Source organism: Pongo pygmaeus, chromosome 5 (genome assembly GCF_028885625.2).
Source record: "Pongo pygmaeus isolate AG05252 chromosome 5, NHGRI_mPonPyg2-v2.0_pri, whole genome shotgun sequence".
Classification (NCBI taxonomy): domain Eukaryota; kingdom Metazoa; phylum Chordata; class Mammalia; order Primates; family Hominidae; genus Pongo; species Pongo pygmaeus.
This window is the reverse complement of record NC_072378.2, coordinates 111,680,474-111,705,000: the sequence shown is the minus strand read 5'-3', so window position 1 is coordinate 111,705,000 and position 24,527 is coordinate 111,680,474. Positions and strand designations below refer to the sequence as shown.

The 24,527-nt window shown below is 42.1% G+C and overlaps 1 protein-coding gene across 6 annotated transcripts in view; it reads left to right on the top strand.

Moving 5' to 3' along the window:
- The window catches only part of FYN (FYN proto-oncogene, Src family tyrosine kinase), a 217,372-nt gene that overhangs the window by 157,986 nt on the left and 34,859 nt on the right, over window positions 1–24,527 (top strand). For 3 of the 6 annotated variants that reach the window (XM_054491039.2, XM_054491036.2, XM_054491037.2), the window contains 7 exons: window positions 621–878; window positions 6,263–6,359; window positions 12,646–12,744; window positions 16,554–16,657; window positions 17,617–17,766; window positions 20,394–20,558; window positions 24,190–24,369. In XM_054491039.2, the coding sequence (XP_054347014.1) occupies window positions 632–878; window positions 6,263–6,359; window positions 12,646–12,744; window positions 16,554–16,657; window positions 17,617–17,766; window positions 20,394–20,558; window positions 24,190–24,369 (1,042 nt within the window). In that variant the 5' untranslated portion in view covers window positions 621–631. Of the gene's footprint in view, window positions 1–617; window positions 879–6,262; window positions 6,360–12,645; window positions 12,745–16,553; window positions 16,658–17,616; window positions 17,767–20,393; window positions 20,559–20,975; window positions 21,132–24,189; window positions 24,370–24,527 lie in introns of those variants that run through there. The other 3 variants (XM_054491040.2, XM_063667094.1, XM_063667093.1) reach the window with 2 other exon arrangements.

Here is a 24,527-nt window from a genome sequence, read left to right as displayed (position 1 = left end):
CTGCAAATATACTCTGACCTCTTAGGTTCTGCCGATTTTATTTTTCATCCAGTAACTAGTTCTTAGTTTTGATACTTAGCATCATCTTAGTGCTTAAAATTGACCAGTTTTGTGCCTGAAGATGAGGTACCCATGACTTGATTGAAGGTTGTATTCTGGCTTATCCAACACTCCTTTGCCCTCTTCCTTAAATTTCCTGTGCCCTGATGGGAGTTTTTCTTCTAATGTTGCATAGACTCATTCTACAGAGCATGTATAATTTTTTTAGATGGCTAAAGAAAGGCAGAATTGGTAAATATGATTGGACCGTCTGTAGGCAGGTGTATGCTGTTACAGAATTTTACGAGGTACAGGCCTCATTCGAGGAAAGTTGCTGCATGGTGAACATTGTGCTCTGTGACGATGCTGTCATCCAGAACATATGGGGAACAAATGTGATTGTGGGGTCAAGGAACTGAACTTCCTCCTAACCATCCCCCCAGCCACTGCCTTTCCTCATGCCCCTCATAGGCCTGAAATAGCCAACAGTGAGCCTTGTCAATTACTCCTCGTTAACTGTAGAGCAACCCAGCAACTAGGGAGCATCCTAGCTTATGTGCCCCCTTTTTTGTCTTTGGCAGGAATTTAGATAATGGGCTGTGTGCAATGTAAGGATAAAGAAGCAACAAAACTGACGGAGGAGAGGGACGGCAGCCTGAACCAGAGCTCCGGGTACCGCTATGGCACAGACCCCACCCCTCAGCACTACCCCAGCTTCGGCGTGACCTCCATCCCCAACTACAACAACTTCCACGCAGCCGGGGGCCAAGGACTCACCGTCTTTGGAGGTGTGAACTCTTCGTCTCATACGGGGACCTTGCGTACGAGAGGAGGAACAGGTAAGCTCCCAAAGTCACAGAGCACGGAGAGGGGGCAGCTGCCCTTAAATCTTTTGGCAGTTGAACATCTGGGTTCCCATCACTTCCCTTTGACTAGGGGTTTCACATGTAAGTTTCTAATCTGTCTCCTCTACTAGATGAGGGGCTGTAAGAAAAGCCAGAGTTTGATGTACAAACAAAATGCTTGGCTACAGGGTTGCAAGGTGCCCCAAGTTGCTGCTTTCTGAGGATTCTGTATGGGTTAGTGAGCTACAACATTCTACTGAGGCACTGTAGGTCAATGACTCTCAGCCTCGCTTGGCTGGTTGGCACAGAAGAACTAGGGCAGCCTTTTCAAAACACGGATGCCTGAGCCATGTCCCAGTCTTTTGAATTAGAGGCTCCAGGACTGGGTCTGGGTGTGTGTATTTTGAGTTCTCTAGATATTAATGTACTCCCTCTTCCCACTCACTTCTTCCTAATCCTCAGCCTGCCTTTCTTTTTTTTTTTTTTCTTTTTTTGAAGTTTCCTTGTCTTTCATACCACAAGGCTGTATTCTGCTGCCATGTGTATTTGCTGACTTAGCTAATACTTTGTAAAATATCTGGCATACATTCTCAGACATATGTTTTCCAAAATATTTGTAAGTTATCTCATGCATCCTTAGTCGTCCAAATTTTCTCTGAGTATGTGAACCATGGTAACTAGATATTTCACATTATTTGTTCCAGAATTATTTTGTTTATTGCAAAAGTTTGAAAGAATTCAGCATCTCTCAGTTCATCTGGCAGCAGATGTCTTATATAAAAGTTTGAAAGAATCCAGTATCTCTCAGCCCATCTGGCAGCAGGTACCTTTTCACCTAGGGAGGAGGCACTACTAAGGCATTAGCAAGTTTTTTTTCCCTCTGCACCCAACACACATCATACATCAGTGTAGTTGTATCAAGGAGCCTGACCCTGAGCCTTTGGACATTATCTACTTCTCTTCTGCTAGCATAGCACGCTCTGCCCAGTAGAAGTATTTATGTTCACCCTCATGCTGTGGTGACTCTAGCTTTCCTTTTAACCCAGGCCTTGCATGGGTTGAATATGTGCTAAGTACCTTTACCCATCCTTCCCACCTTCCCAAAGGTGCCTGAAAAGGAGAGACACCGACAAGCAGTCTAAGGCCATCTGTCTTCTGATGATGCAGGAGAAAAAAAGAGGCAAAAATGCACCCAACACAACCCCCATCCTTGTGCCTACCATGAGAAGCATGAGGGCTTTGCCAGCCCAGACTGTTAATTCTACTGACACAGCCATTTTCCTTGTTCATTCATTCACGCGTGCTGGATACGGACCCCTGTGTCTGCAGGTATCATTCATTAAAGTCACTAGAGAGGGCCACTTGTGTTGAGCATGTGGGTCTCCACTGTAGTCAAGAGCAGTCCTTGTCTAAGAGGCTACCTGATCCCTTATAAAATTTGAAAGTTAAAACACAGTACTCCCAAATGTTGGCAGATTTTTCTGCCTTGAGTTATTTGGTTTTAATATAATGCATGTCCTTTCTCCCAATACTGCCTTCAGTCCTGTAAGGCCAAGAACAATGTCTATGTTTCTCTGTAACCTCCTTTGATTCTCCCCTCAGTTCCCGGAACATGGAACATAAAAGCCCTCAGTGAGAACTTGTCAGCTGATGCAAGGAGAGAGTGGGGTGCTGGTCTTCATGTGCCTTGCCTTCCACACAGTGGAGCTGGCTTGGCTTCATTTTTAAATTGTTTTTAAAGAAGGGAATCTGGTCATGGAGTGTTAAATAAGAATAGGGCATGACCTTACGGGCACCCACATTTTTGTTTTAAGCCAATCTCTTTTCTTACCTTTCAAAGAAATCTAAGGAAAGAAGGAAAGTTGCCAAATGAGCCTTGCTTTGCATGGTCAGACCTCTGAATGCTAACTCTCCTGAGGAAAGTCCCACTTGGGATGGGGCAGAAAGACAAGCCCCACTCTTCTCTGTGGTCCTTGAATAGTGCCATGACACATTTCTTCCCTTGGAACTACCTACACAGCAAACTGGCAGCTTGGTAAAAAAGGTGGACCCTGGCTGGGTGCAGTAGCTCACGCCTGTAATCCCAGCACTTTGGAAGGCTGAGGTGGGTGGATCACTTGAGCGCAGGAGTTTGAGACCATCCTGGCCAACATGGCGAAACCCCGTCTCTACTAAAAATACAAAAAATTAGCCAGGCGTGGTGGCGGGCGCCTGTAATCCCAGCTACTCGGGAGGCTGAGGCAGGAGAAGTGCTTGAACCCGGGAGGCGGAGACTGCAGTGAGCCGAGATCGCGCCATTGCACTCCAACTTGGGCAACAAGAGTGAATCTCCATCTCAAAAAAAAAAAAAAAAAAAAAGTGAGCTCCCTGTCATGTCTTCTGTAGGTCATAGCGGGCACTCTGAAGTGCAGAGAGACCAGAATGAAAAGGCAGACTGCAGGGAACTACTATTAGTTATCAACTGCTGTATAACAAATTGCCACAAAACTTAGCGGCTTAAAACAAAACACATTTAATTTCTTTTTTTTTTCAATTTCAGATGTTTTTTATTCAGAGATTCTTAAAAGAAATAAAACAGAAAAGCTAACAATCTGATCAAACATACAGCTCAAAAATGTCTTTTGACGTTTAACAACAAGTCCTAGGAAAGAAAACTACAGAGTTATCTTGAATGGGGCAAATAAGTTACCACTGGCAAGTCTGTGGCACTAGTAAAACAAAAATAAAAAATTAAATCTCGGCCAGGCGCAGTGGCTTACACCTGTAATCCCAGCACTTTGGGAGGCTGAGGCAGGCAGATCACGATGTCAGGAGTTCAAGACCAGCCTGCCCAACATGACGAAACCCCATCTCTACTAAAAATACAAAAAATTAGCTGGGCGTAGTGGCGGGCACCTGTAATCTCAGCTACTCAGGAGGCTGAGGCAGGAGAATCACTTGAACCCGGGAGGCAGAGCTTGCAGTGAGCTGAGATTATGCCACTGCACTCCAGCCTGGGCGACAAGAGTGAAACTCCATCTCAAAAAAAAAAAAAAATTAACTCTCTTGATCGTATAGATATCTCTATATCTCTTTTTTTCAATCGGTACAAAAGATCTTTCTTCATAAATTTTTTTTTATAATTTAAGGGCTATCTAATATATGATGTTTAACTAATTTTTTTTTTAATATACAGAGGTTATGTTTCCCAAGTCTTACCCAGACAAGTATGGCACTTAGTTAGACATTTCTGGCAGCAGATTTCCCCTCCCCTCTAACCAAACTATCAAATTTCTGTCTTAACTAATGCAGAAATATCAAGTAGTGAGAGACCCAGGTTTATAACTGTACTAGGTACACAGAGGGTGCTGCGTTCAGCCTGGACTTTCACAAAGCAGTAATATTCCAGGGAGCATAGAACCAGTGATATCACAACTTTTAAAAAATAAAACAAAAACAAATTTATCTTATGACTATGTAATTTTCACTAGAATCTACACTTCTTAGAGCAGCAAGGAAACTATGAAATGTCACTGACATTTATCATCAAATACAAGCATAAAATGTAAGAACTAAAAAATACTCAAAAGAAATAACTGCTTAGCCCTAGCTTCTGAGCTAGGAGGATTTGGTCTGTGGAAACAGGGAGGGCCAGCAACCTGTCCCAGCACAAAAGAAAATAGACTCTGAGGTAGATAACTGATCATACACAGCTGACCAGACAAGTACACAGTTTTGGAAGGCAACTTAATTTACCATTGCTTTTAAGACATATGCAATTGCCTTAATAAAAGAGCTTTAATAACAGTGAATTATCTTATATGTACTAAAGTAGAAATAACTGTGTATTTATGAATCAGGAATTTCATAGTTTCAAAATTGGTTTTCTTTACACTTGAACACTTGTAGTGATGACATGAAGTGTGGCACCGCTTGGATCCAAATCTTCCTTCATGCTTTTTTGTTTGTGTGTGTTCATACATCAATTAAAATTATAAAACCTAAATTTACAGTTTATAATCAGGGTCAGGAATCTGCAAATGGTTAGTTGGGTCCTTCAGAAACTCTCACAGGTTGTAATCAAGGTGTGTTGGCTGGGCTATAGTCATCTCACAGTTTAGCTGAGAATGATCTGCTTCCAAACTCATGTAGTGCTGGCAGGATTCAGTGCCTCGCTGGCTGTTGGCCAGAGGCCACCCTCAGTTCTTGGTCACGTGGGCCTCACCAGCATGGCGCCTTGCTTTTTCAAAGTACACAAGCTGAAGTGGCAATAGAGAGAGTCTGCTAGAAAGACGGAAGTCACCATCTTTTGAAGCCTAGTCACTTAAGGGACTGCACATTCTGTTGAGTAGAAGCAAGTCGTTAGATCCAGCCCACACTGAAGGGGAGGGGCTTGCACGAGACATGAATACTAGGAGGCAGGAGTCACTGGGGACTATGCTAGAGTTATGCCTATTGGGTTGGGCACGGTAGGTCACACCTATAATCCCAGCACTTTGGAAGGCCAAGCCAGGAGGATCACTTGTGCCCAGGAATTCGAGACCAGCCTGGGCAACATAGTGAGACCCCCGTCTCTATTAAAAAAAAAAAAAAGAATTATGCCTAATTATATGGAGGAAATCCTAGGCCAAATGACACTGGATATTCTCTGCTGCTGCTAGCAAACTTCTGCAAAGCAGGAAGGGCCTCTCTAGAGAGTCAGCCAGATGAGAGGACATAGGGTGGGTGTGAGGAAGAGTGAGTGCTACAAGACAGTGTGAGGAGAGGTGAGTTCAAGGTAGAAGGAGGACAAGGGAGAGGGTTCCATTTTCAGCAGTGGGGCTGAGCAGCACAAAACTGCAAAATCAACTGCAGATGCCAGGGCAGTACATCCTCTAATTGGGGTGAATATTACAGAAACGGTCTTCTCTAAATTTCCCCAAGCTACAGGAGGCATTTCCTATTACGTTCTATGTTACTGTTTTACTGGGAGAAAGGGTGGTGCATTTTACCCAGAACCTAACATAAGCTCCAAGTGGAGGAGAAGATATGACCAGCAAAGGATGTCAGTAACTGCTGCAGAGCCCTGCAAACCTGAACCCTGATGCTGACGCTGCCCTTTTGTTTGGGATGCGATTTTAATATCTCCCTGCTCCTCAGCCCTCATTAAAAGCTATTACAGAAAGAAGCCCTTCAGGTCTAGGTTTCTATCAGATACAGTAAGGCTTCCCCTACAAAGATCAAGGCGTAAACACAGCCCTGTGACTGTGGTTTTGACACATTAATTACAACACTTCATCACGTTATTAGTGCTGGCTAGATGTAGATTGTGAGAATGAGATTTTAGTGAAGATTTAATTTCTTGGAATTAATTTCCCCTTGTGTAATAATCTCCCTTCTTGTGAATTTCTTTTCGGCAGGAGTGACACTCTTTGTGGCCCTTTATGACTATGAAGCACGGACAGAAGATGACCTGAGTTTTCACAAAGGAGAAAAATTTCAAATATTGAACAGCTCGTAAGTTTGGAGAGGGAGGAGAAGCATGTATATACCTTTCAGGTTGGGAAGGGGCCTTGCATTTCTGGTCTGCACCTCTTCAGATGTCTGAAATGCTAAAAGAACATTTGCTAAATTCACTGGTTTACAACAATATACTTTGAGAAAAAGAAGAGTCAGTGACACAGTGCAGTATTTTATGGCACTGTGTGTCCAAGGAGATTTTCAGAGAGTACCAAAAATACTAGCACAGTCCATGTTTATTGGTTTTGGTTTAGGTTTAAAGGTTGTAAAATCACCAGCATCGCTCTCCACAGCCCTGAGTGTTTCTACAAACCTACAGTTTCAAGTGATTGGCACAAGCCTTGGCTACCCACGTTTCATGCTCTCTGCCTTGAGATTTTCTTCACATTTCAGATGTTACACTAGCTAAGCCCTCACTTGAGGCTTGCAACAAGTTCTTTGTTTTATAAACTGCTAAACATTTCGTTGGTGAAGCCTGTGGAGGCGTTTCTCTGTAATGAAAATTTGGGAGTGACTGGAATCTTTTGGAGCTAGAAGGAGAAGTGATTTCACCCACTCATGAATGAATATGCTGCATGGTTGTTTAACGTTGGCCAGGAGGAACAACAGTTAAACAGGCAGTGGGGAGATTTTAAGAGTGAGGATCACTCACTTTTCAAATCCTACATTCAGTACCTCCATAAGAAGAGTAAACACGGGTCAGATTTTCTTATGGTTCATAAATACTGCCTCTATTAGACTGAGGCAGTGTGCGTGGATGAGGCCCTTCAGAAAAAATCTAGGCTCTGAAGAAATTGTGGGGGGGTGGGGTTCCACATCAGCAAGCCAGGCATCTCCAGTGTCCCTGTGAGTGCTCCCGGTGGTTGGGAAAGAATGCCACCCAGGGGCTGAGGGGCACACCAGGAAGTTCTTCTATGCCACCAAGTCTGGTTGCTTCTCCTCTGCTCTCTGAGCAAACCAGATTCCATGTTGGCAGAAGGACTTGGAGCCGGGCTCCTCAGCTTTCCCAGAAGGATATGCCAGAGGGAGTAAGAGGCAGCCCTAGTCATACTGCACATCCCAGGAAAGAGGAGTGCTGGTTGCCACAGGGACCTCCTTCAGGCCTGAAAACTGCCTCCTTGGAAAGCCCACCCTTCCCTGAATGCCCCCTGGCTCACAGAACCGTGCAGTGAGAACATGCCGCTTTTCAACAGCAAGAACTGAATACCGCCATAAAGGGCCGATGACTCTCTTCGAGACATCAGAAGGCACAGTCTGCATAGCCACAGGGTTTTCAAACATATATTAGGATTGTCATCATTAACAAAGGTGTGGGGTGGTGTTTTTTTTAACTTTTTGTTGGAGCACATGCAGAAAAGTGCGCGTATCAAAAGTACACAGTGATGTTGCACAACAGTGCGAACGTACTAACTGCCGCTCAACTGGACACTTAAAAATGATTAAAATGATAAATTTTATGTTGCCTGTACTTTACCACAATTTTCAAAAAGTATACAGTTTGCTGAATTTTCACAAGCTGAACATGCCTGTGCAGCCACCAACCAGGTCAAGAAGAGTGTTACCTGCCCCACCAGGAGTCCTCCTCCTGTAGCCACAGGAAGTTTTTAAAAAATAATAAACAGCTACCATTCACTGAAGGCTCCTGATGTACCAGCCATGAGCTAAGTTACAAACATTCTTATGCATTCTTCCACTACTGTCTGAGGTATGCATCGACGTCATCGTTTGACATCTGAGGAGCCAGAGGCCCAGATTAGGAAACTGCCCCAGAGCACAGAGCTGGCAGGTGACAGAGCCCAGGGCGAGGTGCAGGGAGGCATCCTGAGAACAGTGTCAGGTTTGATCTGGGAAAGGCCCAGATACTTTATCAAAGGGGATGGGACCCTTCAAGTGACAAGAAGGTTTGGAGAGTTGGCTGGGGCTGAGGAGGAGGGGATTGGGCTTTGATCTCTCTGGGTATACCTCCTTGCTGTTATTTTGCTGCTTGTTGGAGTCCATTAACTTTGAATTCTGAAATCCTCTGCCCCTTAGCCTCCCCTACATGCCAAGGTTGATTAGAAATTTCAAGACTGTAAACTTTCAACTGCAAGAACCAAGGAATAGTAGGAGCGCAGACCCAGCTCTCGGGAGGCTTTGTCCACGCTGCACATGCATCTGTGCATTAGGCTGGAGGGCGTTGGAAAGTCAGTCCCTGACAATGTCAGTCCCATGGCTTCTTCCTTTGTTAATCTGGAAAGGATCTGCAATGTCACCAAATTGAAATTTTAGAGAAACACTTAAGGAGGATCCAATCCGTCTCAATCTCTATTTTGTGACTTCCATGCACGGCCTTTGATGTTTACAGGGTCCTTTGAGCCTCCAACCCTGTTCTTGCAGAGGAAAATATTACAAAGGTTCTCTTCCTCTTAATATTCTTCCTTTCTGCCAGTGGAATTCTGTATCAGTGGAATTTTAAAATTCCCTTTCTCAAGGTTATAGAAAAGAAAAATAGAGTTTGTGTAACAAGACAATATCCTGAAGTCAAGGGTAATAACAGGGAAGAGAAAATCGTGAAGGAAAAACAAAGCAATAATACGGAAGCAGATGGCACGCGGCTGCTCCCCTCCCCCATCCTCTCCCGCCTCTGGCTCTGGTCCTCAGAGGAGAGGGAGGAATGGGGCTCTGTTCTGCCAGGGCAGCTGCCACACCTCCTAGTGTGTGTCCTCCCGCTCCCTTCCCTGGTGGGAGCCCTGGTGGTGCTAGAGGCTGGCTTTGTTAAAGTACAGCATACACCATGGGATGTGCATGTGTGTATGTACCCAGAGGCGGTGTTCCTGCTACACAGCAAGGGGCAAAGGTGCTTCATTGACCTGTTGTAAGTGCTCAGTGTCATGTATTAGGACATTATTAAATTTGAACCCCTTTTGCAAAGTATTTAAGTTCATCCATTTTATTTCTTGTTTTCACATTTCAAGACTAGTCGTGAACATCTAGGAACAGTGACTCTTTAAAATGTAATACATGTTTTACACAGAGTGGAGTATTGGTCACAGCTGAGGGCAGGTTTGTTGTTTTTTTTTTCTATTGTGATAAAAAGAAATCCTGCTTTAGAGCCCCACCCAAGCATTTGATAAAATTGTTACCGACATAAAATGCTACACTACTGAGCAGATCAAGGCTGACTTCTGTTGGCAAATAACTACTCCCTGGCTCCAAGGCTCTAGGGCTCTCAGCTCCCGGGCCCACAAGCCTACGAGCAACTTTGGGGTTTGGGGGTAGACTCTTTTCTTGGTGTGGGGTGTGGTGGGGGCACAGAATCTTTTAGCAGGAACAGAGACAGCTGTTATAAAACCTTAAAAGCCATTCTAAACCAGCACCAGGCTTTAAATCATATATTTGAATTAGAGCAAGATAACAAAGAATATCTCACCAAGTATAAATTAAAGAAAAATCTGAACTATAAGAACAGTTTAAAGAAATTCAGCTTTAGCAATGCTGATGACCCACAGTAACTCAAGAAATAAAAGATAACATAGTAGAGATCCTATTTTCCTAAATCAACGTGAATATAGAGTATATCTATTTATAGGTGAATTGGTGCTTCTAGTGTATAAAAAAGATGACTTATTCACTTGCTCCACGGCTCTCAATGAATATTTTGAGTCTGTACCAGCCTCTCTGGGCTCAACATGTGAGGTTTACTACATAATAAACATTGAATCTTTGTCACTTTATGTCTCCTTTGATGAAGAAGATGACCCTGGAAAGCCTAGAAAAAGAGAAATCGAGGATTTTATCTTTCTCATGAGTAGCTGAAAACCCTTGTGAGATTAATAGGGTCAAGTGAGAAAATCATGAATTCCTGATTCATGACTTCAGAATGAGCTGATAATTGCATTCTGATCTGTGCTACACTATTTAGGTGCCTAGACCAAAATGAGATAGTTAATGCTGGACTTGAATTGGAAATGACTTCATTAATGCCAGATCACCTGAATAAGACTGGGCTTGTCCCAACCTGTAGCAAAATGTATTGGCTTCCCGCCCCCATTGACAGTCTCAGATACCCTAAAATTGATGCTGGCCATTTTTTTTCTTAATTTAATTCAATTAGAACTAACTTGATGAAGGTTATCTTGCATTAAAAAACAATAAGCCTCTGCTACAAGCACTTAATTTTTTCCTCGCCATTTTGGAGCATTTCCCAGGCTGGGCGGGAGAGGGTGGAGGGGGAAGAGCTGGGTATTGTTATTTTTAATGATGAAATGTCTCCATCTAGTGGAACTTCAGAGCAGTAAACGTTGTCACTATATTAAAGTGAAGATTATGTCTCCAAAGCCATTTCCTTAAACACATACAGTGTTTAAAGAAAAAAATAAACTTCCACATATGTTCTTAGATGATATCCTTACAACTGTATATATTCCTTTTGGAAGGCATAGAAATGAGACCAGTACAAACTGTTAACATTTTTAATGTCATGATTTGAACCTCAAAGAGGGGGTGCTTACAATAGGGGAGCAGCACAGTACAGATCCCACCCAGTTGGTAACAATCTAGCTCTTAAGTTGGGCGGTGGGTTCATGGGGTTCATATATACTGTACCTATATTCTTCAGTGTGTGTAAATATTTCCTAACAAAGATCTAGACATGAACTAAATTTAAAATTATGAATAAATCTAGACATGAACTAAATTTTATGAATAAAGGGCTTTCTGAATATGAGTACTGTACTTTTGCTGGATTTGTAATAGGGTAAAAAGGAGAGATTAGGAAACTAATTAAAGCATAAGGTTTTAAAAACCTTTGCTGGCACCTTGGTTTTTTTGTGGGCTATTCTATTACTTATGCCACCAAACATTTTCCCACAGCAGCACCCCCAGCACACGCTGGCTTGTCACCTTTATTCTGTTGCTCTATTAAATCCTATCTGGAGGCGTTGCTCACTGCTCACCTTGCTCAGAGTCCAGCTTTAGAGAGCGGCCTCTGGAGTAATGCTTGAGTTTAATGTGGAGGCTGATTATTCTCTACCTGATTAAATCTGTCTGGGGAGCATCTTTACCATAGCCAAAAGCCAACACATTTTTTTTTCCCTGGCTGAAAGCTTTGACACAGAACCCAGCCAAAAGAACGATTTTTTTAAAAATGCCTGGAGTTTCGCTTGCTGCCTCCAAGGACCAAAAAAGGAGGAAAAGAAGGTGCTGAGCCCCAGGAGATCAGATTTGCTGGGAGATCTGATTTGCTTGAGGGCAATCATGTCGTTGACTGCAGGCTGGTGGCAGGTTCTGCAGATACTCAATGGATGTCAGAGCCACAGCGCCACATCCGTGGCCTCCCCGATGTTAATGGGAAGAGGTACACACTCCATTCCTGCTCTTTGTCACAGGTAGCCCTGTGTGAATCTAAGCAGATGAACTTGAACTGCTTAATGTACTCACTGGCTTTAAGATGAGAGTAGCTACAAGCTCCCCTTTCACCTCCTCTGAGAGCTCTCCAGGTTGATACCACACTGCCATGCTGTGGCATGGAGCCTAAGGCAGTACAAAGTGGCGTGACTAAAAATCTCACTCCCTTGCGGAGTTTCTGTGCTTCCCCTGTGCGAGCACACGCAGCCATACCCACCCTCACCCCTTGCCCATGAGCCTCAGGCCAGTGCTCTGGACATTGGATGGAATCACTTCAGACTGAAAATGCCTGGGGAAGGCGATCCTACTATAGCATCATTCTACCTGCACAGAGGTGTCTCCCCATCTTTTTGAGAGCAAGCCAGGCACGTGTTTAGAGCATGCCTTCATCCCTCATCAGACCTCCTAACCTCCCAATGTTAAGATGTTAACATTTCTAATGTCATGATTTGAACTTGAAAGAGAGGGGTGCTTACAATAGGGAAGCAGTACTGTGCAGCTCAGATTGACCTCAGACCTCCTAAAAAGCTTCCCTTCCCAGATGATCTGCAGCTAACATGTTCTGCTTAATTAGGCTGAGGCTGGGTTCCTTTTCTGTCCGTCCAAGTTAAGGACACTAACCAAGCAAAATGCCCCCTACCAAGAGCTCTCATGGCCAGAATCCCACATTCTTAATTCACAAATAAGGCAAGAGACAATCGTGGGTTCATCTCATGGCTGACTCGAACTGGAACCTTCTGACCTTCACAGGGAGACTATGTTGGAGTTCAGAGTAAAGGAATAGGTTGGAGAAATCGGGTGGCAGGATGATTAGGTGACAGTTATACACTTCAGACCACAGTGAGTCTCTAACTGCAAGCTGTTGAAATGGTCAACATATTTTCTTCTTTATTTACAGGGAAGGAGATTGGTGGGAAGCCCGCTCCTTGACAACTGGAGAGACAGGTTACATTCCCAGCAATTATGTGGCTCCGGTTGACTCTATCCAGGCAGAAGAGTATGTTTCATTTTGTTTTCACTTAACTACTTGATTTTAAAAGTTGATTGCCGCAATAAAATGCCATCAGCACTGGGCAGGAGGGAGAAGAAATTCACAGCAGTGATTAAAGCTGAGTTTTTCAGGCTTTCTCTGGTTTTTACCCTGTGTAATACTTGCACTATTATTAACTTAATGTTTCTCTTGAAGCCTGCTCACTTATTTTGAAAGAAAACTTTCTATCAATACCCTAAATGAAAAGCCAGTAAAACTTGTCATAGATTAAAAGTGGCCATAAAAATATGAAATGCTAGCTAGAGCATATATTATTGCCAACCCAAGTTTCTAAGCCTGCAGTCCACTCCCTCTGTTGGGGAGAGAGAGGAGAGAGTAGCAAGTAATTGCCAAAGATTAAACTAAGATTTTTCTCCTAAGTGTGATCAGAAATATTAGAAGAGTGCTGAAAAGACACCTTCTATGCCCGGTAAAAGTGACTCACATACAGTGTGTCCCCCCAACTTGGGAAATACTACAGTGATTTGGAACCTCAGTTGGCTTCTTTGCTAGTAAACAGTGACGAGCAGTTATTTGGCCCAACTATTCAACTGGTAGCAGTTTAGGAAGGTGTTCAGTAGGCTGAAGGGATCTAAAAGGAATAACCTTTCTCCCTTCTTCTGACCCGTGAGGATTAATGGGCACTCCCAAGGGGAAGAACTGCCAGTGGCTGTTTGCCAGCCCTGAGGGAAGGAGAGATGGAGCCATGATTTCCCAAATGCAGGAACTTGGCCTCCTCCTGACACCTTGGGTCTTGCCTCTCTAGAAAGGAAGTTGAGAAAAGTCAGTCACCAAGCCCAACCTTTGGCTCTGATATTTAATTTCACCATGGATTTGTTTAAGTAGTGCAAGAGGGATTAGACTCCACACCCTAGCCAAATCCCCAGTTGGATTGTTCTATTCTTTAATTCCTTTGTATTTCCTCTAAGAAGATCTGTTTTGTTTCCCACTCTCAAATACTCAGTGGTTCTTAGTTGTTTTTTTCTCCTAGTGACTGTGTTTCATCATCAGTGAATCAAGGTATTTGTATTTAATTTGTATTTTAGGGCAGATTTGCAAACATCTTTGTGTTCTTTCAGAATAAAAAGTACCACCAAAATGTAGCATTACCCTGATTTAACTGGGAATTTGTCAGCTATATATTTAAGTTATTTTTATAATGGTCAACTTTTTAAATATTTTGTTTTTAAAGAATATTATTTTTTAAAATAATGCCTTCGGTTTTACATATGCAATTAACTATCATTATCTTAAAATACTATTGTTTTGGTGCAATCCATTGTTCTAACAATTCCTTTTTCACCACTGTTTTACACGGCATTCGAATTGGGTTATTGGTACAAACCCAGAAAGCCATTTCTCACAAATAATTGACGTAATAGTCTTTACACCACCTAATGCTAGATTAAGGATTATTGCACATTTTGGTGTTTCTAAAAGTCACAGAGGAGCTAATACGCCATGTCTCTTTTCTTCAGTGAAACTTAATTCACAAAAGAATTTGACAGTGAACTCATAATACCTATATTCAAGCGTAATGAATTGAAATTTCATTTTAGAATCTGGATTCTTTCACAGTTAAATATTCTAAAAATGGTTCCCACACACAGATTCCAATTGAATGCTCCAGCATTCTCCCTTGGGTTTTGGGGGCACCTGCTGCTCATTCAGCACCTAGTGCTGAAATAGTAACTAATTGCCAGGCTTGGTTAAGGCTTGAAAGTGCAGGGGGAGGATATAAGGCAAATAACAAAAGTCTTGAGGTGACTTAATGTGATGCCTCCTAAAGTGGCACAGAGTATCATTAGTTTCTTCAAGGATAATATATTGAAATATCTGCAACACCAAGTCATTTTAAGGGCATGCTTATTGACTGGGCACGGATCTCAAAGGTGTACAGTAACCAGTCCTTACGGTTGTGCCAAAGAAAAGATGTACAGGGTCCACCGTGATGGCTCCCTCCTGTAATCCCAGCACTTGGGAGGCCAGGGCGAGAGGATCACTTGAGCCCAGGAGTTTGAGACCATGCTGGGCAACATAGGGAGACAGTCTCACTCTGTCCCCAGGCTGGAGTGCAGTGGCCCTGTCTCAGCTCACTGCAACCTCCACATCCCTGGTTCAAGCAATTCTCGTGCCCTAGCCTCCCGAATAGCTGAGATTACAGGCACATGCCACCATGCCCAGCTAATTTTTGTATTTTCAGTAGAGTTGGGATTTCACCATGTTGGCCAGGGTGGTCTCGAACTCCAGACCTCAGGTGATCTGCCTGCCTCAGCCTCCCAAAGTGCTGGAATTATAATCATAAGCCACCGCTCTTAGCCTCTACAAAAAAATTTTTTTTAGTTAGCAGGTGTGGTGATGTGCACGTTTAGTCCCAGGAGGCTGAGGTAGGAAGATTGCTTGAGCCTGGGGAGGTTGAGGCTGCAGTGAGCTATGATTATGCCACTGCACTCCAGCCTGGGTGACAGAGTGAGACCCTGTCTCAAGAAAAAAAAAAAAAGAAGAAGATGATGTACACAGATCACAATCCAGGTGCTTGGTAAATGCCTTCAGTTATCCAAGTCCTCACACCTGGGGGAGGAAAACAAAATACAAGTAAGTACTCACGGGCATTTTTCTCAGAATTCTTATAGGGAGGAAGTTACTGAAAATACTATTCCTTTATTCATATCATATCTATCTAATCTGACTTTTTTTAATGCTTGATTATTTTCATATACATTAACACTGTGTTTTGTTATTTCCCAGCAGTTACAATAATGCTTAGATATCAAGAGATTCAAGAGTTTTGTTTTTTTGTTTATTTTTTTTTTGAGATGGAGTCTCGCTCTGTTGCCCAGGCTGGAGTGCAGTGGCGCGATCCTGGCTCACTGCAACCTCCACCTTCCAGATTCAAGCAATTCTCCTGCCTCAGCCTCCCGAGTAGCTGGGATTACAGGTGCATGCCACCACACCCGGCTAATTTTTTGTATTTTTAGTGGAGATGGGGTTTCACTGTGTTAGCCAGGATTGTCTCCATCTCCTGACCTTATGATCCACCCACCTTGGCCTCCCAAAGTGCTAGGATTACAGGCATGAGCCACCATGCCTGGTGTTTGTTTGTTTTTGTTTGTTTTTTTTGTTTGTTTGTTTGTTTTGAGACACAGCTTTGCTGTGTCACCCAGGCTGGAATACAATGGCATGATCTCAGCTCACTGCAGCCTGGGCCTCCCAGGTTCAAGCGATTCTCCTGCCTCAGCCTCCTGAGTACCTGGGATTACACCACACCAAGCTGATTTTTGTATTTTTAGTAGAGCTGGGGTTTCACCATGTTGGCCAGGCTGATCTCAAACTCCTGACCTCAGGTGATCCGCCCACCTCAGCCTCCCAAAATGCTGGGATTACAGGTCTGAGCCACCGTGCCCAGACTAGGGTCTTTTAGATAAGTGTGGAAAGGGTCTCCTGCAGTTACCATTTCAAATCAAGGTCTTAGGTTTCTGGTTTTTTGCATACAGATGGCAGTTTCAACACAAACCAGTTCTGGTCATGTCTGGAGGGGAGGAAAACAATACACAATTCAAATCTGATTTTTTTAAAGAGTGAAAGAGATGAATTAGGGATAGAATCCAGGATAGATTGAAAATGAACTGAATTAAGCTAGAAAAACATACATCCAGGGAAAGGCTAAGGACTAAATTGGAGGTGAGGGGAATTCATGGGCAAAAAAAAAAGCCTATGCTGTTGCATTTTGTAAATGACTATTACAAAGTATTTTCTTTCCTTGATCTAATTTAAAGGTGGTACTTTGGAAAACTTGGCCGAAAAGATGCTGAGCGACAGCTATTGTCCTTTGGAAACCCAAGAGGTACCTTTCTTATCCGTGAGAGTGAAACCACCAAAGGTAAGATAACGAGTTGAAGAAGTTGGCTTGTCATTCAAATCTGTGGATTAGTCAGAGGGGATGAAAGGCTTATCTCTAATGTACAAGGATTTTAAAATGGCACATATCCTCCCTGCCTTGTGAGTGGAGTCCTGTTTTCAGTCTTCCCTCCAGGCTCTAGAACTGCATACAGCACCAAAAGAACTACAGAGGCTCCAAATCAAGACCTTCCTCCTGAAACGGGCTGGGGGCAGCTTCACTGCTCCGGGCACACAAGATCATAGAATTTTCAGAAGTCCTTTAGAATTTTGATTTTCTGAAACTCTTAGTTCTTCAGGTGCCAGTCATACAGGTTGTTTTTGCTTTCCTTTTGTTTTTTAAATAACTGAGGACTTCTCTTCCTCCAACTGTTGGACTTTTCATTATTTAACAACTCATTACAGCACACAAGAGGAGACAGGTCAAGGAAGAAAAGAGTAGTGGCCTCTAGCTTAATTCGCCAGATTATCCATTTCTGTAGAAAGTGTTGTAAAGCAGAAGCTTGAAGCTCACTTCTAGAGAAACAAGCCTTAGATTTCTTTTGCACATGCTGCCGCTATCTCCCAGTATGCCCCTGGGTAGAGAAGACAAGAGAAGCAAGCTCAGCCATGCATCGTGGTCCTTCTTTACCCTTGGCGGGAAGGAGTGTTGGAATTGAATCTACGCTGTATTACACAACAAGGGGTACTGAACAGTATGTTTAAGAAAAATATCCAGGAAGCTTTCAGTCTCAAGGGCAGAATCATTTTACTGCTAATATATTCTGAATTTTCAGAACATCAAGAAGCATCTTCTTCCTGTTACTGAGTGGAGATGCTGTGTGTGTGTACATGTGTGTGTGCATCCTTGGTAATTATTAATCAGAGTCAAGAAAATGAGGCCTAAAAAGCAAGCTGATACTCTAAATGATTGGAGCTGCTAATGCTTTCCATGTTTACCAGGTGCCTATTCACTTTCCATCCGTGATTGGGATGATATGAAAGGAGACCATGTCAAACATTATAAAATTCGCAAACTTGACAATGGTGGATACTACATTACCACCCGGGCCCAGTTTGAAACACTTCAGCAGCTTGTACAACATTACTCAGGTAACCTTAATTCTAACTACCTACTAACCATTAGGATGCTGGAGGGAGTGGATAGGCCCAGAGCAGGAAAGTGGAAAGGGGTAAAACTAATATGTACAAAATCACTTATAGAGTATGTTTTCTTTGCCAGCCCTTAATGGTGGGGCTTGGCTGTATAGGTTCTATTGCTATTGTTCTACTGTTGTTACTATTAGTTCCACATGTTTGTCCGAAGATTCTATAATATTTTTGTTTCCCAAGTAGAAAGCAATAGGTTAAATTTTAAAAGTTGTTTGTTTTTTCATCTTCATCCTAAAATACTTCAAGTTGTCTTTTCCCATTCCCCCGCGTTGCATGTGAGAAAGCAGTCTCTCGGAGGGCGCTTACATGGGGACTTCTACAAGGAATATTGTGTTTCCACCATCACTTTACGCTCAGCACTGTTGCAGGAATAGCTGCACATACATTTCATTCTCATGCAAGCCATTTATCATGTTCCCCACCAATACTGCTGTTTTCTAACTAGGCTTACACTTACACAACCCACAGCTCTTACATCTATTACGTCTATTGTGTTAAATTAAACTTTTAAAATGTACGTCAGTCTCTGTCCTAACACCTAGATATCACCATTATTTTGTTGTTTCTGAAAACATATAATTATTAGATATGCAGTTTATACATTTTATCAAAGACTGTGGTTTTATGTGCAATTGTTAAATTGATTGCTTTCTTTCCTAGATTAGCAAGTATTATATGCCACTATATAATACATGTTCACATGTGCCTATAGATATAGGTGCACGTGTATAGACACATGTCTATATTCTATTAAGCCTAGAGGTGTTTTTTTGTGTGACCCATTTCTCCATTTTCTATTGTTCTCCAGGACAAAGGCAAGACTCAAAATAGTATACGATTTACCTCTACTATTGCTCTGTGCACAATCATTGAAATGTGTATGTATAATTTTTGGCATGAAAAAGCAATCCTTTGAAAATGACAATAAGAAATGTCTGTTGATCCCTGGCACTAATGAACAATAGAAAATATTAACAGCACTTGCAGTACTAGTTGATTATGGCATTGGCTAACTTGGTTTATGTGGATTCTAATGAAACATTTGGGAGAAATGGAACAAAATATCTCCCTGAGCTTAAGTGATATACGCAAAATGCCTGCATGTTGTAAGGATTTTTCAAATGCTGAAATATATTTCATTACAGCCAAACATCAGCAGGATCCCCAGGGTTTGGATCATTTGAAAATACTGTGTTCGAAAGGGCACCTTAATAACATCGTAAAGCTGGAAGGAAAGAGGGGTTATGAACAATAGACACTTTTTTTAATCTCGGGGAAAAAAAATCCATCTCACGTTAGACTTGTTTTTATATTGGCTTTCCCCCTTCCCTCTTTCTCTCTCACACAATAAAATGCCTTTGAAATGCTGACACATAAATAATTTCCTACCTAAACATCTCAGAGCCTGATTCCATCAAAAAGAAAGGAGTAAAAAGCAAGTTACAGCCCAGCAGCACATCTGCTTTCCCTGGGTCCGGGGGCTGCCAGGAGGGAGCGGGGGGTCTGTCCACCTCACAAGGCAGGCTCTGTCAGCTTTTGTCACTCCCTGATTTCTTATTCTTTGTTACCTTTTTTCGCCTGACTGATTTTTACTTGGCATTTAACTTCCCCTTAGCACTGCCAGATTCTAAAAGGTTATATTCTTTTTAAAAAAGAAGAGAAAGAAAGAAGGAAAGAAGACAAAGAGAAAAAAAACCTCCGAGTGATAACTACTTTTTCCTTTCTTCTTTTTTTATAAAGAATACATTCTTTCATATCTTGAATTTCTGTGAATTTTAGTTTCCATTCTTTCTCCTTTCAAACCAGACACCTAAATTATACATCGAAGACTGTTAAAAGGTTGTTTTTTTTTTAATGGAAAATATCAAAGAAGCAGCCCAGGAGTATCTGACTTGGTGGAATGGAATCAGTTAGAAAGCCAAAGAAATCACTTAAAAAAAGTGACTTCTTTTTTATCCCCACCAGTTATAATCTTCAGCCTTACTAGTTTATAACAGTTTAATGTTCTGTAGAAGGATCCTCCACTAAAGTTATAATTTTAAGTATAATCATATAGAGAGATCCCTAATCCCCTGGGTAATCTAGATACTAAAGGTGGGGAAGAACAGTCATATTGACATTCTTTCATCCAAAACCACTTTTTGAAATTAGTAAGGATATTTTCAGCATTCCCAAAAACATGTTATTAGCACGTTGAGCTGAAAACGTTTTTCTTACTCAGTGAGTACAGAAACCAAAGCAGTCTGCGTGTATATCTGTGTATAGACTGTATCGTACCTGGGCTCATGGAGTAGTCTAAATTTAAAACGTCCTCTATTCTACTTCCAATGAAAATGTTTCCGTGTGTGGCGTCTGATCTTCCACCGTGTGTGTGGTCGTCTGCTGGTGTAGCGCTGTTTAAGGAGTGCTGTGTGCTGCTAGTGTTCCACGATGTGTGTGGTCGTCTGCTGGTGTGGCACTGTTTGAGGAGCACTGTGCGCCGCTAGTGTGGGTTTACACTTATGAGTGTTGTCATTACATGTGTTCTGCTCTTCTCTCCCTCTCCTGCCCCTGCCCTGCTCCATCAGAGAGAGCTGCAGGTCTCTGCTGCCGCCTAGTAGTTCCCTGTCACAAAGGGATGCCAAGGCTTACCGATCTGTCTGTCAAAACCAAAGATGTCTGGGAAATCCCTCGAGAATCCCTGCAGTTGATCAAGAGACTGGGAAATGGGCAGTTTGGGGAAGTATGGATGGGTATGCTGAGACTCAATTACTCTTTTATTAGCTTCCCCGTTTGGGAAATCCCAAACACCAAAGATGGAAGGTGAAAATAAAGACTGCGTTACCGGGAAGAAAGTTTGAATTACCAATAGTGGGGAATAATAATTTCAATTTTGGTTTTAACATTCTGGAATTTCTAAAAAAAAAGATAGTAAGTGGGCAAAATTGCCAAGTGGCTGAAGTTGTACTATTACATGACTCTCAATTCATAAACCAGCAAATGGTCCAAGGAATGTTGCAGCTGCCATAAAATGTCTTGCCCTTCATTTCCAAAAGCAAATATTTGTTGAGTGTCGTCCTAACGGGCAAGTCACCTTCCATCTTTCCTAGTGCATGCATAATTATGGATTATAAGGACTGTGTTTTCTTTATTAATTCCCTTTCCTGTAGAGAAAGCTGATGGTTTGTGTTTTAACTTAACTGTGATTGCATCGAGTTGTACCCCACAAACTTCTGGATTGGCTAAAGATGCTTGGGAAGTTGCACGTCGTTCGTTGTGTCTGGAGAAGAAGCTGGGTCAGGGGTGTTTCGCTGAAGTGTGGCTTGGTAAGGCAGAGGGCACATTTTGTTTTGGCTGCATCTCAAAGCCGATTAAAAGGATGGTTTTGAACAAAAATGCACACACAGCCATTGGGACAAAGACACTTAACCTGGATAACTAGACGGGCACAGGCCATCCAGATTTTCAGAATATGCTGATACCTTGCTGTGCTCATCTGTCCTACTTCATGTGGTTAATTAAGGCACCTGCAGAACAGGAAACCAGTACACTATGAATCTGGTGTTTCCTCTTCCTAAGAAATGGGAAGGTAAGATACTGTATATGGGCAGCCATAAGAAGGACCATGGGCGTTTTGCTCAATGGGCCTCGGTTTGAATCCTTACTAGCTAATTAACCATGAACAAGGGGCATATTTAACTCCTTTAAGCCTCAGTTTTTTCATCTGTAAAATTGGAATGATACTTTTTTGTTGTTGTTGAGACATAGTCTTGCTCTGTCGCTAGGCTGGAGTGCAGTGGCGCGATATCGGCTCACTGCAACCTCCGCCTCCCGGGTTCGAGCGATTCCCCTGCCTCAGCCTCCCGAGTAGCTGGGATTACAGGTGCCTGCCACCACGCCCAGCTAATTTTTGTATTTTTAGTAGAGACAGAGTTTCACCATGTTGGTCAGAATGGTCTTGATCTCCTGACCTGGTGGTCTGCCAGCCTCATCCTCCCAAAATGCTGGGATTATAGGCGTGAGCCACCACGCCCGACTGGAATGATACTTATTTTATAGGATTATTTTTAGGATTACATGGGTTAATATGTTTAAAGTCCCTTGCAGATAGTAGATATTCAGTAGAGATACATACTTCTCTTTATTTGATTGTCATTGATAAGGCTGGCTGCACTGGGCCTTTGTAATTTCTTTTATAGCCCTTTTGGGTCAGTTGCAGCTTTGCTTAGAAACAATTCATGGATTTAGGCCCCACTCAAAAACGTGTTTCAGTAAAAGAATAGTAATACTTACGGAATCCTCCATCTTCCTTCCTCAGAGCTCATTAAAAACAATATCGATCAGTACCCTTTGCTATGTGTGGGTATAGATCTTTAGGTGTGGTCTGCATTAAAAGAGTTAATACAGGTGGCCGGGCACAGTGGCTCACACCTGTAATCCCAGCACTTTGGGAGGCCAAGGCAGGCAGATCACCTGAGGTCAGGAGTTTGAGACCAGCCTGACCAGCATGGAGAAACCCTGCCTCCACTAAAAATACAAAATTAGCTGGGCATGGTGATGCATGCCTGTAATCCCAGCTACTCGGGAGGCTGAGGCAGGAGAATCGCTTGAACCCGGGGGGTGGAGGTTGCGGTGAGCAGAGATCGCACCATTGCACTCCAGCCTGGGCAACAAAAGCGAAACTCCGTCTCAAGAAAAGGAAAAAAAAGAGTTAATACAGTTAAAGCACTTAAAACATAGCCCAGCAAGTGATAAGTACTACAAAGATATATGTAGGTATGTTAGGTGGATAAATAGGTAATAGACAGACATATACATATATATGTATGAGTTAGCTAGTTTAATAAATCCACATTATCGTGTCCATCTCTCTCTGGACTTAATCTCAAGTATCGTAAAATATATGACCTCCTTCTTCCTCATTCACCCTCTAATAATAGAGGATTTTAGTCAAATTACTCACGCAATCACAGAGAATTGGACCCTATTAGAAAATTTATTTTCAAATTTTACAAATATCAACTTTAAATCATTACATATACTGTTCACATTTTGTTTTCCAATAAACACAAGACAACATGCCCATCAGAATTGGGATGGATGTCTGTGTAATCAACGAAGTTTGTATTACAGAGGAAGATCTTAATGTATTTAAAATTTTGGGTGCTGACTCTTAAATAGCAAAGATCACTTATAAATTGTCAAATTTCCCATGAATGCTTAGTGGGCAGATATTTTATGAAGTTTAAATGAACTTTTCTTTAAGCCACTTGTTTTTTCATAATTTATATTTTGTAGGTTGCATGTTGTAATTGTATGAACCATGTCTTTAACAGGATAATAAGAACTCCAATTTACAGAATCCTTAAATTCCAAAGTCAGTTATATTAAATATAAAAATCTTAATTTAAACCAGTCTTCTTTTTCAAATAGAAAATAATCTAAATTAGCAGATTTTTTCCCCTTTATAAAGTTATTCTTAAGCATCATAGGTCTAATAATGGAATACACATAGAACCTAGGTGTGGTTTTGTTTTTTTAATGCTGGGGCTGAAAGAGACCCAAAAGATAATCCAGTTCCATTCCTATATTTTACAGATGAGGTAACTGAGGACAATCATAATCCAGGCCTTGCCTTCAGATTTGCTAGATTTTTTTTTAACATGCTAAATTTAAATATTTCTGTTCCCTCTCAGCTGCTTTTTAATTTCCCCTGTCTACCTACCTGATAGAAGCCATTGTTCTTGTGGCTAGCCATCAGTAAAGCTGAGGAATTTGCCTTACCTGGTTGAAGTATTGGCAAGCAGACTGTGAGCTCCTTGCCAGTGCTTATCAGCATGCTTGGCACACCTATGCAAGGACTCAGTCAAGTAACTTGTCCATTGCAGACATTGAAAGTCTAGAGGTAATTTCCAGACATCCTCATGTGGTGCCATATTTTTAAATGGCACACCCCATAAACTTAAATAATCTAATTTCTTCCATGCTCACTCTACTCCCTAAGGGACAGCTATTAGATGGCCAGGCCTGTTCCAACCCCTGGACTTTCATCACTGTAAACACCAGTGCAGAGCTTTTGGTATAAATGTGTAATCATATGACTGAGCCAAAAAAAGAGAGAGTGGTAATATGTCAAAATTTTAAAAAATTTTAATGAGTTATAAATCTTAATATAGCCATCTTAGCCATAACCACAAATAAACTCATTTTTTCTGTTAAAATACTTGACAGAGTCCTTGCAATTGAATGTCTTTGTTCAACAAAAACTGTATTAAGTGTTTTAAATTTAAATTCTAATCTTATGCAAATAGCTGGTGGTCGAAACCTTCTTTTTCCATCAAAAGAAGATCTTTGGTTTGACTTCATATTCTGGGATGTTTGTAGGTACCTGGAATGGAAACACAAAAGTAGCCATAAAGACTCTTAAACCAGGCACAATGTCCCCCGAATCATTCCTTGAGGAAGCGCAGATCATGAAGAAGCTGAAGCACGACAAGCTGGTCCAGCTCTACGCAGTGGTGTCTGAGGAGCCCATCTACATCGTCACCGAGTATATGAACAAAGGTTGGGCAACACCTCTCCTGTCTCCAGCTCACAGTGCCTTAAGGGGTTGTTTAGGGGAGAGAAATGGAGGCTTCCTACTTGCTGCTTTTCTAGTTTCTGCCTGGGTTAGGTATTCCCATTAGGAACCACCAGTTATGTGCTCATTAATGAAAACATTT